The 14,028-nt window shown below is 53.3% G+C and overlaps 1 protein-coding gene across 1 annotated transcript; it reads left to right on the forward strand.

Moving 5' to 3' along the window:
* Window positions 1–12,823: 12,823 nt before the first annotated feature.
* LOC144248767 (uncharacterized) lies at window positions 12,824–13,564 on the forward strand. Its single transcript, XM_077790759.2, has one exon. The coding sequence runs from the start codon at window positions 12,824–12,826 to the stop codon at window positions 13,562–13,564; it is 741 nt and encodes a 246-aa protein (XP_077646885.2).
* The last annotated feature ends 464 nt before the right edge of the window (window positions 13,565–14,028 follow it).

The following is a 14,028-nucleotide window of genomic DNA, read 5'->3' on the forward strand; positions in this document are numbered from 1 at the left end:
TCTGCGGCCCCATAGAGCCCCATTAAAGCCGGGACTACAATGCCCGTCATGCCCCGCGCTCCACAGAACCCCGGTACCGCCCCCATCTGTCCCATCAGTGTCCCCCAGACCCTCCGGGACCCCCAAGTGCCCTCAGCGCCCATTCGGGACCCCCAAAATTTTACTGGCAAAGTACAAAAGAACAAGGAACTTTGGAAAAGCGTTTAATACAAATCCAATCCAACTTAAATCACTTGTCACAGCTGTAACTTCATTCCCTCAGCCCATTTAGCCTGGAAAGCCCTAAACACTGAAGTTATTCAGGTACCCAAAACTGTTCCATATAAAGAGCATTAGAAGGAGAGGAAAGAGAGAGAGAGACAGGAAGACAGAAGCTCCACAGAACGACACACATGTGGCTCCGAGCTCCTGGGGCTCCAGTGTGGGTGAGACACAAACCCCAGGAGAAGGCAGAGTCCATACCAGGGGCTGACCTTGTGCTCCTTGGTTTTAAGCCCCTGGGCCTTCGTGGGCCTCCCCCCAGCTGGGACTTCTGATATCTCAGGTGTTCAGAGCTGGGTGAGCGCTGTCCCATCTGTGTGACTGATTGACAGCTCAGCCCAAGGTGTCTGGGGATATTGATCTCATCCAGCCTCTGACAGCGACCACGGTGACACTGCGGAACCTCATGGAGCATCATGGAGCCATGGGTCAGTTGTGACAAGGCAGGTCCAAGGACACCCTGGTGACACCGGGGAACCTCATGGAACCATGGGTCAGTTGTGACAAGGCAGGTCCAAGGACACCCTGGTGACACTGGGGAACCTCATGGAGCCATGGGTCAGTTGTGACACTGTGGGGACCTCGTGGAATCAGAGGGGACCATTGGGAAGCTCCCATGGATCCAAGGGCCCAGGGTGACACTGTGGAGCCCAGAGTGTCACGAGGAGCCATTGTGACAGTGTGTCCCCATGGAAGCAAGGGAACATGGGACAGGCTGATGCCTTAAGTTTTAGCTTCCATATTTTCCCGATTCTGTGCTGTATCAGTCTGTAACTCTGAACTTCATGCAGAGTGTCAGCAAGTTCTCTTACAGTGTAGTCAGACAAAGCAATCCTTTTCCCGCCCGAGATCCAAAGACACTGCTGTAGCTTCAGGCCCAAAAAGTGAAAACAGCAGCGAATTGAGGAGAGCAGACTGGGAGGGTGGAGCTGCATAATCTGAAGGTGTAATTGGACAATTAACCCCAATATGGAAATGAACCAAATCTTACAAAATTGTGAAAATGTGTGACCTGGCGTCCATCCTGGGTGTACCCTCAGCCAGGCCCTTGTACTGCCCAGGTGAATCCTTTGAAGGCCTTTTTAATAAATCCCCTCTTTACTCCTGTAACACTGTCCAGCCTCTGCTCTAGGTGGCCTCTCAAGGCATCAAGGCCTGGCTGGCTGGGCCACCTGGGGGCCACCTGACAGGTCCAGCTGACCTTGGCATGTCCAGGGCTGCTGCTCATCTCCCCTGGAGCACTGGGGCTCGGTGCTCTCCTTCCTGTGGAAAGAACTGTCCTTCTCCTCCAGGTGCCCATGGCCAAAATTTGGATTCCTCTTCTTAGTTTGCTTCTATGCAAAGATTGTTCCCAGATGAAATCTGCCAGGACAGACAGGTCTGGCTGTCTTGGCCACCCAGGGGCCATCTCTCATCTGCCTGCGAAACACTGGGACCCTGTGCTTTTATTTCTTATGGGAAAAAAGCACCTTTCACATCCAGGCACCCATGGCCAAAGTTGGGAATCCGCCTCCAGGATTCCCTGTATCCATGGATTTCTCTGAGGTGAAAGCTTCCAGGAGAAACATGTCTGGCTGGCCTTGTTTTCCAAAGAGCTGATTTTTATCTGCCTTTGAAACACTGGGGCTTTGTGCTTTCCTTTCTGATGAAAAGAACTCTTCTTCCTGCCCAGGTGCCCATGGCCAGAACTGAGATTCCACCTTCAAAATTCTGAATATCCAAGGATTTCCCCCAGATGAAAGGTGCCAGAGAGATAGGTCTGGCTCTCTTGGCCTATGGTCACCACCTCTCATCTTCTTCCAAAACACCTGGGCTCCATGCTTCTCTTTCCTATGGGAAAAACCATCCATCTTGACCAGATGCCCATGGCCAAAGTTTGGAATCCTCCTCCAGAATTCCCTAGGTCCAAGGATTTCTCTATGACAAAAGCTGCCAGGACAAACAGGGCTGGCTGGCCCAGCCTCCCAGGAGCCTTCTCTCTGCTTCTGCCCCTGCAACACGGGGGCTCTGGGCTTTCCTTCCTATGGAAAAGAACCATCCTTCTTAACAATGCAGAAATGGCCGAAATTGGGGTTCCACCTCCCAAATTCCCTATATGCAAGGGTTGCTTTCTGACAAAAAAATACCAGAGAGGTCTGGCTGCCCTTGGCCTCTGATGGTCACCTTTCATCTGCCCCTGAAACACCGGTGTTCCATCCTTGCCTTCCTATGGAAAAGAACTGTCCTTCTCCTCCAGGCAGTCAGGTCTGAAACTGGCATTCCACCTCTAAAATTCCCTATATCAAAGGACAAAATCTGCCAGCACCATCTGATCTGGCTTTTCTTGGCCTCTGGTGGCTGTGGCTCATCTGCCCCTGCAGCACTGGGGCTGGGTTGTTCCCTTCCTGTGGAGAACATGGTGGCACGGTGAGGACCTGGTGGAACCATGGAGTCCATTGTGAAACTTTGGGGCCACGGTGACACCGTGGGGCTCCATGGAACCCAGAGACCACCATGACTCTGTGGGGCCTTGTGGAACCATGGAGACCATTCCGACCCTTCAGGGCCTGGTGTCACCAAGGGGGCATTGTGACACCTCAGGGCCTCCTGGAAACAAGGGACCATTGGGACACTGTGGGGCTCCATGGAATGAGGGGAACAGGGAACAGGTCTGGCAGGCTTGGCCTCCCAGGGGCCACCTGACAGGTCTGGCCGATCTTGGAATGTCAAGGGCTGCTTCTCATCTGCCCATGAACCACTGGGGCTCCGTACTTTCTTTGCTATGGAAAAGAACTGTCCCTCTTTTTCGACACCCATGGACAAAATTGGTACTTCTCCTAAAAAATTTCCTGTATGCAAGGGCATCTGCCAGAAAAAAACCTTCCAGCTCTGGCTGGCCTTGGCCTCTGATGGTCGCATCTCAGTTGCCTCAGAAGCACTGGGGCTCTGTGCCTTCCTTCCTGCAGAAAAGAACTGACCCTCTTGTCCAGGGGCCATGGCAGGAACTGGAATGTGGCCACCAAAATTCCATCTATCCTTGCATTGCTCCCAGACAAAAGCTGCCAGGACAGACAGTTCTGCCTGGCCTTGGCCTCTGGTGATATGAGCAGAATGTTTTCATTTGCAAACACCTTGGACAGGGCCCAGAGATCTCCCGAGCTGGGTTTTGCAGGCTTCAAGAACATAACCCATGTATGGAGGCTGATGTGCCTGGGCTCAGCTGTGAAGAGACTGAGGACAGATCAGGAGTGTCCTGGCAGGGCTTGAAGGGTGGATGTGGAAATGGTGGAGCTTTTCTCCATAGTGGGAATCAGGCAGGGAGAGAAATTATGCCACAAATGCAGCTGGGGAAGTCCAGACTGGACACAGGAGGAGAAAGGAATTTCCCTCCCAGGGCAGGGCTGTGGTGCAGCACGTCCCCAGCAGGAGCCTGGAGCAGCCCAAGGCTTTGTGTGGCCAGGCAGGGGCAGCAGGAGGCAGAGCTGCCAGCAAAGGAAGGGCCAGCGAGGTGGGGCAGCCGGGGGTGACGACAGCCTGCAGGGACAGAGGCACAGGGCAGGGACACCGTGGGACAGCCTGGGCTGCAGAGGGCTCAGGGATGTGCAGCAGCTGCAAGGCCCTGACAGAGCCAACCTGTGCAGCCCTTTGGCCATGGCTGCTGGCCCTGGGCCTGAGGCCACCAGGGGACAAGTGACCCTTGCAGCCCTGGGGCCTCAGTGCCTCCTTGTCCCTGCTCAGCAGCCTGGCAGGGGCCGCCCCATGGTCCTGCCCTTGGCACTGCACATCCCCACATGCCAGTGCCCATCCCGGGAAGAGCCCTGAGCAATGAGGGAGGGACAGGATCTGCCTTGCCAGGGGCTGGGGCTCAGGCCTGGGCCCTTTGCATTCCTGAAACACATCCAGGTTTGCTCAGCACCAGAGACACCTTCCCCTTGCTTGTCCCTTGCTGTCATCTCTGCTCCAGCATTATGCTCTACTTGGGGACACTTTCTCAGTCGTGTCCCTCAGTGGGACCCATTAAAAGTCCAAGAAACTTCAGTGTTTCAATCACACTTTGAGTTCTTGAGAAGTTTTTTGAGCACACTCTCTGGGAATGAGACTAATGAAAACAACAGCAGCCCCTGAGAGGTTCATTAAAATCCTTGTGCTGTGTCTGTGCAGCTGAGCTGGGCTGGGCTCCTGGCACAGAGGGTGATCCTGGTAACCAAGCAGAGCTTCAAAAGCACATTTCTCTGCTGAGCAGCTCTTCTCCCAGCCCAGCAGGGCTGGGGCACTGCCTGCAGCCAGCCCGGGCACAGCACAGAGGCACAGAGAGCTTCAATCAGTCAGGGCTGGGAAGGGGCTGAGAAGTGCCTGGGGCAGAATCACTGCCAGCCCTTGGCACAGGAACCTCTGGCTGCAGGACAATGCAGCTGCAGCTCCTGGAGAGATCTCCTAAAGCTGGAACATCCCAATGCCCACAGATCCTGTGAGTACTGAGTATTTCTGGTGCAGGGGAGGTGAAATGCTCATGAAGCTCTGACATACTGAGGGCTTCTGATTAGTCATAGAATATTTCCAAGACAAGGATTTTGATAAAAATGTGGAAATTTCCTAAGAATTTGTAGTCAGCTGTCTACTATTGAAGAGTGGCAGGGAAAGAAGGATAAATATTAAAGGTTGATTATGAATATTGACTAGTGCATGAGACATCTGAACTGTTACTTTTAGTGATCAATAGGTTCACAGGAGATCCCTAATGTGCTTTCAGCCACTCTGCCCATGGACAGCACCAGCAGCACCTTTGCTGGAGCCATCAGGCTCAGTCTGCGCTGTCCTTTCCCCAAGCTGCAAACAGAACCTGCCCCCAGCCCGTGCCCTGAAAACAGGCAGGGTTCTGTCAGGCCAAGGAGAGTGCACAGAGATTTGGGGTGTGGGAATGCTGGCAGAGAGAGATCAGGCACAGGGAAACACCTGCAGGAGGAAAATCTCCCGGAAGCAGAGAGAAGATCAGGGAAGGAGAGAAAACAAATCCCAGAAATGCTGTGGCAGGGAGAGTTTAGAGATGTCCAGAGGATCCCCTCCAGTGCAGCCCCTCCCTCTGCACAAGCCCCCTCCCTCCTGTGCCCCAGCCAAGCCTCTGCCCTCAGGGCCGGGGCTCCAAGGCGTGCAGCCCCTCCTGTGCAGGCAGAGCTGCAGCAGAGCCGTGGGGCAGCTCTGCAGCCCCAGGCCCAGTTCCCTCTGCAGAGCACAGGGCTGGGAGCAGCTGCCCGGCACTGGGGGCTCTGGCAGGGGCACAGCTGGCTCAGGGTGACACAGCTGTCCCCAGTGCCCGGCTCTGGGCAATGCTGGCAGTGCAGCCAGGGAAGGAGCTGCACCTCCCTTCATCCAGTGCCATCAGAGGGACACTTGGAAGTGTCCCTGAGATTTCAGTCCAAGCTGGGAGCTTCAATGCAGAGTGCAAAGCTGTCCTAGAGAATCTCTGATTTATGAGATTTATGGGGAAAGGTAGAGGTGTTGTGACACTGAAAATGCTGCTGGGTTGGTGAAATGAGCAAGGTCAGTCCTTGGCTACAAATGTGGAGCTGGGCTGTGGTGGATCCATCTGCTCTTACCTGTACCTGAGGGTTTGTAAGAGAAACATGGGAGTGTGACCATCCTTCATGTGAGAAAAATGAAAGCCAAGCGAAGCTCCAAACATAATGAATAATCATCTCCTCTCAGTCTCCACTCATCATCTTTCCTCAGAAAACTCACTGTATTCATCAATGGGATGGAGATATGCTGAGGGTTTCTGATATCCAGGAATACCAGGAGAAACATGGAGGCAGCATAAAAAGAAAACCACAAAACTCTCAAATACAGAAGTGTATACATCTGTGTTACAGAGGAGAGTGTATGGGAAATGGCGTTAACTTTAATTACAGGCATCTCCTCTAACCCTTCACTGTCCTTTCTCCATGAACAGGTGCCCATGTGCAGCCACAGCAAATGTCCAACAGCAGCTCCATCAGCCACTTCCTCCTGCTGGCACTGGCAGACACGCGGCAGCTGCAGCTCCTGCACTTCTGCCTCTTCCTGGGCATCTCCCTGGCTGCCCTCCTGGGCAACGGCCTCATCATCAGCGCCGTAGCCTGCGGCCACCACCTGCACACGCCCATGTTCTTCTTCCTGCTCAACCTGGCCCTCAGCGACCTGGGCTCCATCTGCACCACTGTCCCCAAAGCCATGCAGAATTCCCTCTGGGACACCAGGAACATCTCCTACTCAGGATGTGCTGCTCAGCTCTTTTTCTTCATGTTCTTCATTTCAGCAGAGTATTTCCTCCTGACCATCATGTGCTACGACCGCTATGTGTCCATCTGCAAACCCCTGCACTACGGGACCCTCCTGGGCAGCAGAGCTTGTGCCCACATGGCAGCAGCTGCCTGGGCCAGTGCCTTTCTCAATGCTCTGCTGCACACAGCAAATACATTTTCCCTGCCCCTGTGCCATGGCAATGCCCTGGGCCAATTCTTCTGTGATATCCCACAGATCCTCAAGCTCTCCTGCTCCAATTCACACCTCAGGGAACTTGGGCTTCTTGTGGTTACTAGCAGTTTATTATTTTGTTGTTTTCTGTTCATTGTTTTCTCCTATGTGCAGATCTTCAGGGCTGTGCTGAGGATCCCCTCTGAGCAGGGACGGCACAAAGCCTTTTCCACCTGCCTCCCTCACCTGGCCGTGGTCTCCTTGTTCCTCAGCACTGCTATGTTTGCTCACCTGAAACCCCTCTCGATGTCCTCCCCATCCCTGGATCTGGCCCTGTCAGTTCTGCGCGATGAAATCCTGCTCAGCGTGGGCAACTGAGCCCTTGAAGGACTTAGTGTCAGGTCAAGGCTTGCTTTCCCTCCCAAAGCCTTCCCTTGGCAGCCTTGGGCAGGGGATTCATCCTCCCTCCCTCCTCCTTCCCACAGACCTTCTCGGAACCACTCTGTTGGCACTTTCAATTCTCTGTGTCTGTCCTCAAGTGCAGTGCCAACCTGGGTCAGTCCTGGCTCTGTCCTGAGCTCCCAGGAGTTCACAGGCTGAGATGGCAACGCTCAGCCACACCAGGGCCCTGCCCCTGCCAGCAGCACCCCCACAAGCAGCAGCAGCAGCAGCAGCAGCAGCAGCAGCAGCAGCAGCAGCAGCAGCAGCAGCAGCTGCAGTCGCCTCTCAGCTGTTGGTGCCCCTGCACTGCAGCCCCTCCCGCTGGCACCAACGTTCCCTTGTGGCCTTGGAGACAGTCCTGAATCCATCCATGGGGTGACAGAGCCATGGAATCCCAGAGTTCCATGTTCCTGGAAGCCTGGAGTCATTGAATCCTGAGAACCACACTCAGAGGAGGAGGAGGAGGAGGAGGAGGAGCAGCAGCAGGAGGAGGAGGAGGAGGACGAGGACGAGGACGAAGATGAGGAGGAGAAGGAGGAAGAAAAGCAGGAGGAAGAGAAGGAGGAGGAGGAGGAGGAGGAGGAAGACAAGGATGAGGAGGACGAGGAGGAGGACGAGGAGGACGAGGAGGAGGACGAGGACGAGGAGGAGGAGGAGAAGGAGGAAGAGGAGGAGGAGGAGGACGAGGAGGACAGGAGGACAAGGACGAGGACGAGGACGAGGAGCAGGAGGAGGAGGACAAAGAGGAGGAGGAGGATGAGGAGGAGGAGGACGAGGACGAGGACGAGGAGGATGATAAGGAGGAGGACGAGGAGGAGGAGATCGAGGAGGAGGAGGACAAAGAGGAGGATGAGGAGGACGAGGAGGACGAGGAGGAGGAGGAGGACGAGGAGGAGGAGGACGAGGATGAGGACGAGGAGGAGGAGGATGAGGAGCAGGAGGAGGAGGAAGAGGAGGAGCAGGAGGAGGAGGACAAGGAGGAGGAGGAGGAGAAGGACAAATAGGACGAGGACAAGGAGGATGAGGAGGAGGATGACTAGGAGGAGGAGGAGGACGATGAGGAGGAGGACGAGGAGGAGGAGGAGGAAGAGCAGGACGAGGAGGAGGAGATTGAGGAGGAGGAGGATGAGGAGGAGGCTGAGGAGGACAGGAGGATGAGGACGAGGATGAGGACGAAGAGCAGGAGGACGAGGACAAAGAGGAGGAGGAGGACGAGGAGGAGGACGAGGAGGAGGAGGAAGAGGAGGAGGAGGAGGAGGACGAGGATGACGCGGAGGAGGAGGAGGATGAGGAGGAGCAGGACGAGGACGAGGACGAGGAGCAGGAGGAGGAGGACATAGAGGAGGAGGAGGACGAGGAGGAGGAGGCTGAGGAGGACAGGAGGACGAGGACGAGGACGAGGAGCAGCAGGATGAGGAGGAGGAGGAGGCTGAAGAGGAGGAGGAGGAGGATGAGGAGGACGAGGAGGAGGACGAGGAGGAGGAGGACGAGGAGGAGGATGAGGAGGACGAGGAGGAGGAGGAGGACGAGGAGGAAGAGGACGAGGACGAGGATGAGGAGGACGACGAGGAGGAGGAGGAGGAGAAGGAGGAGGAGGACGAGGAGGAGGAGGAGGAGGACAAAGATGAGGAGGAGGACTAGGAGGAGGACGAGGACGAGGAGGACGAGGATGAGGAGGAGGACGAGGAGGAGGAGGACGAGGAGGAGGAGGACGAGGAGGAGGAGGAGGAAGAGCAGGACGAGGAGGAGGAGGATGAGTAGTAGGAGGACGAGGACAAGGACGAGGACGAGGAGGAGGAGGAGGAGGAGAAGGAGGAGGAGGACGAGGAGGAGGAGGAGGAGGACAAAGAGGAGGAGGAGGACGAGGAGGAGGACGAGGAGGAGGAGGACGAGGAGGAGGATGAGGAGGACGAGGAGGAGGAGGAGGACGAGGAGGAAGAGGACGAGGACGAGGATGAGGAGGACGACGAGGAGGAGGAGGAGGAGAAGGAGGAGGAGGACGAGGAGGAGGAGGAGGAGGACAAAGAGGAGGAGGAGGACTAGGAGGAGGACGAGGACGAGGAGGACGAGGATGAGGAGGAGGAGGACAAAGTGGAGGAGGAGGACTAGGAGGAGGACGAGGACGAGGAGGACGAGGATGAGGAGGAGGACGAAGAGGAGGAGGACGAGGAGGAGGAGGAGGAGGACGAGGAGGAGGAGGACGAGGAGGAGGAGGAGGACGAGGAGGAGGACGAGGAGGAAGAGAAGAATGACGATGATGAGGAGGATGAGGAGGAGGACAATGACAAGGAGGATGAGGAGGTGTAGGAGAAAGGGGAGGAGCAGGAGGAGGAAGAGGAGGAGGAAGACGACAAGGACTAGGGCAAGTATAAGGAAGATGGGGAGGAGGAGGAGAACAAGGAAGAGGAGGAGGCAGAGAAGCATGAAGAGGAGGAATAGGAGGAGGAAGAGAGAGGACAAGGACAAGGAGGATGATGAGGTTGAGGAGGAGGAGGACAATGAGGAGGAGGAGGAGGAGAAGGGTGAGGACGAGGACGAGTAGGAGAAGGATGAGGATGAGGAAAAGGATGAAGATGCAGAGGACAATGAGGATGAGGAAGAGGAGGAGGAGGAGAAAGCAGATGAACAGGAGGAGGAGGAGGACAAGGAGGAGAATAAAGAGGAGGAGGACAAGGATGTAAATAATGATGGGAGACAAGTCCATTCTATAATGTCAACAAGTCTCAGTTTATTCCAAGCACACATGTACAGTTATACCCGTTATAATGAAGCTCATGCATATTGCAAAACTTAGGCTCATCATTGGTGTATTAAAAACAGGTCAACCCCGCCTTTGGAGCTTTCTAAGCTTGCTTTGTTTTCCCTTACATTTATCTTTTTGCTGACCATTCTACTGTTGGGAACCAGCTTACCCAAGGACATAAGATATTATTGCTACATCTGCTATTGCTGCACTGTGCAATTTTCAGCTACTGCTTCACTAACTGCACGTAGTCATGTCTTTTCTCACGAAGCCATTCATCCACAAAACTCTCCACATTTCTTATCATTCATGCTGTGACATTCAATAGCCCATTATCAGCAAATGTCTGTCCTGAGGGAGGATTGATTGTGGAAGAGATAAGGAAAAACTGCCCACTTAACACAGGACAACTGCCATACAGATGGCAAATAGAACACATCTTGCTTTTCAGTCTGGGACAGGAGGACACAAACAAAATCAGCTGAGAAGGCAGCACTCTGAAAATCAAATCAGAACTGACAGAAAATGAATGGCACAGAAATCAATAATTCTGATAGTTTTACTTATTATCAAAATAAATCACACCCACCCAGCCCCAAACAATCCTGACCCCACACCCTCAAATTTGGATCTCACTTCTCCCGATCACCTTCCAACCCCATCTCATCCTGGAGGCTGTGGAATTGAGCAATTTTAGCATGGGACTGAGGTGGGAACCAGCCATTTTGAGGTGGGATTGAGTCACTTTGAGGTGACAGACAAATCCACTTTGGGTTTTGGAGTGCAAAGATATGGAGAATACTACCAGATATCCCCCAAGAACCCACAAATCCTCCAGAATATGTTCCCAAACAGTAAAGTCCACCTCAAATACCTCTTAAATGGTGGGACTTCTGACATCTCTGGTCAATACTCTTTTTAGTAATTTTTCAGGTGTTTTTAAGTGATAAAGACAAGTTAGAAGTAAATTAGGGCCAAACCAAAACCAGAGACCCCTTGAGCATCTCCTGGACACTGGACAAAACAAACTCATCAGAAATCAAATTTAACCCTACATAAAATGCCTTGAGAAAGATTTGCTCTTCCCACAAGTCATTTCTGATGGAAACACAAATAAATCCCAAACATTAATAGACCAACAACAGAAGCAATTCTCTGGCAATTCCAAATTTCATCAGTTCCAGCACAGCTCCAGCTCAGATGCTGGCAGGTTCCAAAAAAAAAAAAACCAAACACGGAAATTTGGCCCAATACAGATTATTAAAAGGAAGGGAAAGGTCTGTGTAACTTTCACAAAGGTGACAGGGACCAAGAAAATAATGCTTCTTCCCCCAAAGCCCATGAATTCAGGAGTTATTTGGGAATTTAGCTACTTGAGCTGGGCTTCTTGTAGGATTTAAGCCTTGTGTTCCTCACCGGGTGGTGAATGATCCTTGTCAGTCTTGCTGGTATCATTTGGTCCCTTTCCTCCAGTGATTTTAACAGACCTTTCAAAGAAGGACAACAAAATATTTTCTTTAAACTGGCCACCCACAAGAGCTATTTTCCTCATAAGTTCTCCCTAAAGTCACTCAGAGGAAGCTGCATCCAAGTTTCCAAAAGTTCCTCCAGAAAGAGCCACAAGCTCCTCAGAGGAGAGAACCATGCTGTTGTCAAAGGCACCTGGGGTCAGACAACAGAGCCCTGAACTCACTGTGCCAAAATAATGTTGCAATCTGGATAATGAAATTGTTAGAGAGATGCCTCTGCCCCAATTAAGGTGCTAACAAGATCAATTCCAAAGTGGATTTTATTGAACAGTAAATGTGAGGTAGAGAGAGATGGAAAGAAAAAGAGAAGAGAGCAAGGGAGTGACAGGGACAGAGATCTCCCATGGGGCGGGCAAGTGTGACATTGTCCCCTGTGTGCGTGGCCTTCCCAGGGTGGGGGTTTTACACCTGAGCCAGTTTGGGTAAGGGGGGTGGTGTTCACCCCCCACATCAAGCAGGGATTGCCTCACTGTTTCAGGTTACAGTGTCAGATGTAACCAAAAGTGTTTTCAGTCACCATCTCCATAAACTGTTATCAACAGGTGGGGCAGTGTTCTTTATCTCTTCCATGGCTCAGCCCTGATAACGCCCTCCAGGGCCATCTTCTGTTAATGGGCCACTGAGTGTCACTGCAGGACTGATAAAATTACATCATCCCATTGTGGGATGCTCCGCCCAGGGGGAGGAACCAAGCATTCCTGCCTGGATATAATCTCACCATTTGCAACACCACGACCACCTTGCCTACTGCATTCCCAGAGGACAAGAGCTCCATAACCACCACTGGACCTGCAAGGAAGACCAGACCCTTCTACAGGATCACTGCTTTGACAGAATCACGTTCATCACTCCAGCCGGACTGCAGCCACCATTTCATCAGCCTGCTACCACCACCCTGAGCAACGGGGTGTCCGGTTATATCCTGACTCTGTCAGGTTAAGCCAGTGTTTCTCTATCATTGCCTTGATCTTAATTTTCTTACTCAATTGTGATTCTGGCTTAGACTCTCTCCCTGTTTTGCTTTGATACAGTACAAAACTCACTGTACTCATCCCTTGTTTTCCTCCCAAAACAGGATTTCCCATCCCAAAACCTTCACGAAATGGAGAAGGAGGCTGCGAGGAAGAGGAAGGAGCCCTGGGACACCGAGGCGGGTGAGGAGGAAGTCAGATCCCCTTTCCCCCTCTCTCCTGCTCCATCTCCCAGCCCAGCCTGGCCCCCAGCTGCAGGACAGCCCCGCTGCCAGTGCCCTCCTGCCGGGGATGCACTGGGGGGATCTCCTTGCCCTTCCCTGTGGCACGGAGGCAAATCCCATCCTCTCCTTGTCCTTCCTCCCGCAGATGAGGTGCTGAGGGTGGAGAGCAGAGAGGACAAATCCCCATGGCAGAACCTTGTGGAAGAGGCTGTTTTGAGTGGCTCCATGGTGCAGGAACCCAATGGGAGCTGCACGAGGAGGGGCTGCAAACGCAGATCGAGGGTATCTGAGGAGGAAAGATGCACTCTGGTCCAGGAAGGTGGACAGAGCTTCAGCCAGAGCTCAGGGCTGGTGGTCCCTGAGCAGCTTCATGATGAGGAGAAGCCCCATAAGTGCTCAGAGTGTGGGAAGAGCTTCAGGTCAAACTCCAACCTGATCCAGCACCAGAGGATCCACACTGGGGAGAAGCCCTATGAGTGTGAGGAATGTGGGAAGAGCTTTTTGTCAAATTCCAACATGATCCAGCACAAGAGGATTCACACTGGGGAGAGGCCCTACGAGTGTGGGGAATGTGGGAAGAGCTTCAGGCAGATCTCCCACCTGAGCAGCCACAAGAGGATCCACACTGGGGAAAGGCCCTATGAGTGTAGGGAGTGTGGGAAGAGCTTCAGGCAGTGTGGTGCCCTGATTGTCCACCAGAAGATCCACACTGGGGAGCGACCCTACGAGTGTTCCAAGTGTGGGAAGGGGTTTCAGACTCGCTCCTATCTCCTCTTGCACTATCGAGCTCATACAGATGAGAGGCCCTTCTGCTGCCCTGACTGTGGGAAGGGATTCAAGCACAACTCCTCCCTTGTCAGGCACCGGCGCATCCACACTGGTGAGAGGCCCTACGGGTGTCCCCAGTGTGGGAAGAGCTTCACCCAGAGCTCTCACTTGACCAAACACCAACAGAGGCACCAGTAACGGAAGCCCCAAGAGTGTCCCGCCTGCAGGAAGAGCTTCGTGCTCTGCTCCAGCTCCATCCCCCACTGCAGGACCCACATTGGGCACAGGTCTGGTGACCCACATTCCCTGTGATCAATGTTGGGAACACACCTGACTGGTTATCCTTTTGGTTTGGCCCTAATTTTCCTCTGATTCATCTTTATTCTTCAAACACAGCCAAAACAAAAGGGTTAAATTAAAGAAACTGATCAAAAATATCTGAAGTGTCACCATTTCACAGGAGTTTGAGGGGGAATTTAGGATTTAGGGACGCATTCTGTGTGGAGTGCCCCTGTTGCTGAGAGGCAGGAGTTTGATCTCACCCTTCTTGTGTTGCCAATAATTCCTCCCTTGAACCAAACCCAAACTCCACCCCTGGGATACCCTATACAAATCCCATGGCTCTGCATTTGCCCTGTCTTTCGGTGATAAGAAATGGATTT

The sequence above is a fragment of the Lonchura striata genome, chromosome 36 (genome assembly GCF_050655825.1).
Source record: "Lonchura striata isolate lonStrDom1 chromosome 36, ASM5065582v1, whole genome shotgun sequence".
In the NCBI taxonomy this organism is placed as follows: Eukaryota; Metazoa; Chordata; class Aves; order Passeriformes; family Estrildidae; genus Lonchura; species Lonchura striata.